This window comes from Terrapene carolina, unplaced genomic scaffold (genome assembly GCF_002925995.2).
Source record: "Terrapene carolina triunguis isolate 2854851 unplaced genomic scaffold, T_m_triunguis-2.0 Scaffold51310, whole genome shotgun sequence".
Classification (NCBI taxonomy): Eukaryota; Metazoa; Chordata; order Testudines; family Emydidae; genus Terrapene; species Terrapene triunguis.
In genome coordinates, this window is record NW_020715661.1 from 1 (window position 1) to 3,252 (window position 3,252).

The 3,252-nt window shown below is 62.0% G+C and overlaps 1 protein-coding gene across 1 annotated transcript; it reads left to right on the forward strand.

Annotated features, from left to right (window-relative positions):
• Window positions 1–89: 89 nt before the first annotated feature.
• On the forward strand, window positions 90–1,712 carry LOC112124125 (chelonianin; the record flags this gene model as incomplete). The annotated part of the gene is made up of 3 exons (XM_024222665.2): window positions 90–174; window positions 480–650; window positions 1,531–1,712. Coding segments are annotated over exons 1-3 (438 nt in total), but the record flags the coding sequence as incomplete, so codon positions are not given.
• Between the last annotated feature and the right edge of the window lie 1,540 nt (window positions 1,713–3,252).

The following is a 3,252-nucleotide window of genomic DNA, read 5'->3' on the forward strand; positions in this document are numbered from 1 at the left end:
CCACCTCCCCCCCTTCTGATCCGGCCCCACCGGGTTTAAATCCCAGCGCGGCTCAGCGCTGGGCACTGGACCCGGCTCCCATCAGAACCATGGAGTCAGGCAGCATCTTCCTGCTCCTGGGGCTCCTCGCCGTCTGGGCCGAGCTGCAGGCTGTAGCTGGTCAGGGAGATAAACGTGAGTAAGGGAAGTTGCCCATGGCTCAGATGAGGGTCACGGGAGCCCTCTCTTTTGTAAAGGAAGTCACAACTTGCAGAGCAAGAATTTCCCTTAAATGTGCTTTCCCTTGGGCCATCGCTCCCAGGCCCCAGGGCTCGGAGTCTTTGTTGGAGGTAGAAGTGGATGTTTCTCTCCTGTGGCACCCACTTTCCCCAGAAGAGCTCTCAGCTCACACCGTGCAGGCCATGGCCTCGTTCCAGAGAGCACGGGCATGTGTCCAGTGCAGATCTCTGCTCTCATCACAACCTATCTCCTCTCCCCAGGTGACATTTGCCGACTCCCACCTGAGAAGGGCCCTTGCAAGGGAAAGATGCCGCGCTTCTTCTACAACCCGGCCTCCAAGACGTGCGAAAGCTTCATCTACGGCGGCTGCCAGGGCAACAAGAACAACTTTAAGACGAAGGCAGAGTGTGTGCGTGCCTGCAGGCCTCCTGGTGAGTGGGACAGAGCCCAGCCTCTCCCTGGGCGGGGAGATGGGGGGTGCTGCCCAGCTCCACACCATAAATTGGGGGGAGTTACACTGGGGCAGGTCTCCAGCATTCAAGGAGCCCTGGTATCTCTCATGATGGGAGGTCTGGTCAAATAAAAGCTGTGCTGTGGCTGGGGTGGAACCTGGGGGTCCCAAATCACAGGGCTCTGAGCCATGGCATGTTAGCCAGGAAGTCCTGAGTTCCAGTCCCAGCTGTGCTACCTACTGGTGGCCCTGGGCAGTCACTGCCACCCTGTATCATGGCTTGGCCTGCCCCCCAAAGGAGCTAACGGACACATGGGGCAGCCGGGGACCCAGGCGAGATCGCGCTGCCGGCATCTGACTCCAGGTCTGGCCCGAGCGGAGTGATCTACTACGTTTGTGCTGGAGGCTTCACTTCCACCCGGCAATGCTGACAGCAGAGACTAAACGCCCGGCCCCTCGGACCCAGCCTCCCACTCTGTCCGTTGTGCAATGTGGTCTGGCTGAGCCGGGTAGCAACCGCACAGCTCTGAGTGTGCCGTGCCATGGGCTGAGGCTGTCCTCACACACCTGCATGCAGCACTAGCACTGGGGAACGGGCCAAAGCAGCTCTGCAGGGGCACGGGAACAAAGCCAGGGCAATGAAGGGCCAGGACCCAGCCCATGAGCCTGCCATACCTGATCCCGACTCCCAGGCCCCCCAGCCCAGAGGTGTCTCAGGAAGCTGGAAGTGTCTGGGGTCCTGGACCTCTGCCCAAGGAGCTGCCCGTTCAAGGTCCTATGGCAGAGGCTGGGATTCCCTTTGGCTGGTGAGCTAAGTTACAAGGCTGGTGTCTCCCCTCTGTGCCCATTCTGCATTGCAGAGAGACCCGGGGTTTGCCCCAAGACCACAGGCCCTGACATTTGCCTGCATGGCTGCGACAGCGACTCTGACTGTAAAGAAGGACAGAAGTGCTGCTTTAATGGCTGTGGCTACACCTGCGTGAGGGTGGCTCCATCAGGTGAGTCCCCTCTTCCAGCCACAGTGACACCCTCAGCAGCTGCCGTGAGATGTTCTGCTGCCCCATCCCTCCTGGCACACGCACCTGTCTGCCTGTGACGGCGTCACTCTCACCAGCTGCTCTGCTGTCACACTGAGTACAGGGGGTTTGGGGAGCAGCGATACGGGACCAGGGCTCTGACGGCTTCGTCCTATTTCCCAGGGTCTCCCTAAGTCCCATCTGCCAGGACCCGGACTCCAGAGGGGACGAGCTGCCTCAGCCACACAGACCGATTGCCAAGATCGGATCAGCCCGAAGACAAAGTCCCGACCCCCAGGGACTCTCCCCATCCCTGGTGCTTTTGCCAGGGGAACAGGTTGTGGTTTCCTGGAATTCCTTCTCTTCCTCAATAAACATTTCCTGACATCCCTGCACCTCTCGGCGTCTGCTTCATCATTCTCCAGGTCAGGCCTCACCCAGCCTGTGCAGCCCCCAGCCTCTCCCCTCCCCTCCAGGACCCAGCAGGCCAGAGCCAAGGCAGGGCTGCAATCCCGAGACTGAGAGACGCTGACCGCCTATGGGGTGCTCCCGACCCGGGGGTGTTGTGTTTAAGCCCCCAGAGGCTGGGCTCGCCCTGTGTCCTGGAGGGAGAGGGTGTTAAGTACCACCAGCCTCTGGGGGGGTCAGAGCCTAGAGGGGAGGGCACCTCACACACCCAGGCACATTACTGGGGTGGGGGACGCACAGCCCCTCAACAGGGCTGTCTCCACAGGACCCCAGACAGCACCTCTGGGAGGGGTTCAGGGGGCACAATCCAGAGTGGCTGGGGAACAGGCATTTGGGATGAAAGGGTCGGGGGAGGATTTTCCCAGCCAGCCCCTCCCCTGAGTAGTAGCTCTGGGGGGAGTGGCCTGGGGGAGGCAAACCCAGCTCAGAGCCTGTCAGCCCGCTCTTCCCAACGGGGTCGGTCCCCCTCCCCAGCAAGACCCAGTCCTGGGGATCCAGCCCTATCATTGCCCCGTCCTGGCTCAGGTTACAGCTCAGGTATCTTCCTTCAAGGGAAGTCCCCCATCCCCAATGTAACTCCCCTGCAACATTCCCAGGTCAGATCCGCCCGCTCCCTGTTGCCTCACACCATGCGAGTCAGGCACCTCCTCCAGGTGTCCCCGGAAGGACAGATGGGGGGCCAGTCGGGCTCCTCCCTGCGCTCTGCATCACCATGGCCGGCGTGGGCAGGTTGGGCCGGTCCCCTCAGGTGACCCTGCAGGGCTGCTCGGGACCCGCCTGGCTGGGTCTCAGGGAGGACGGTTCTGGGGGCACTGGGCCCGTGTCAGGCTCTGGCAGGTCACAAGGGCAGCAACACAAGCCCAGTGTGTCCACAGCTGATTCCACCCCTTGCTCTGGGCCATGGCCATCTCCTCGTTCCCCTGGGCAGGTCCCCCGTGCTGGGAAATGGAGGGGCTAGGGGCTGGGCCATGGCCCCCCGGTCCCTCTGGTCGGCCCCTGCCGGACAGATGCAGCCAGGCTGCAGGGCAGGGGCAGTTGGGCAGTAGCCAGGGGCCAATGGGCACTGCTGGGAATTGAATCCCCCGTGGGGACTTTTTC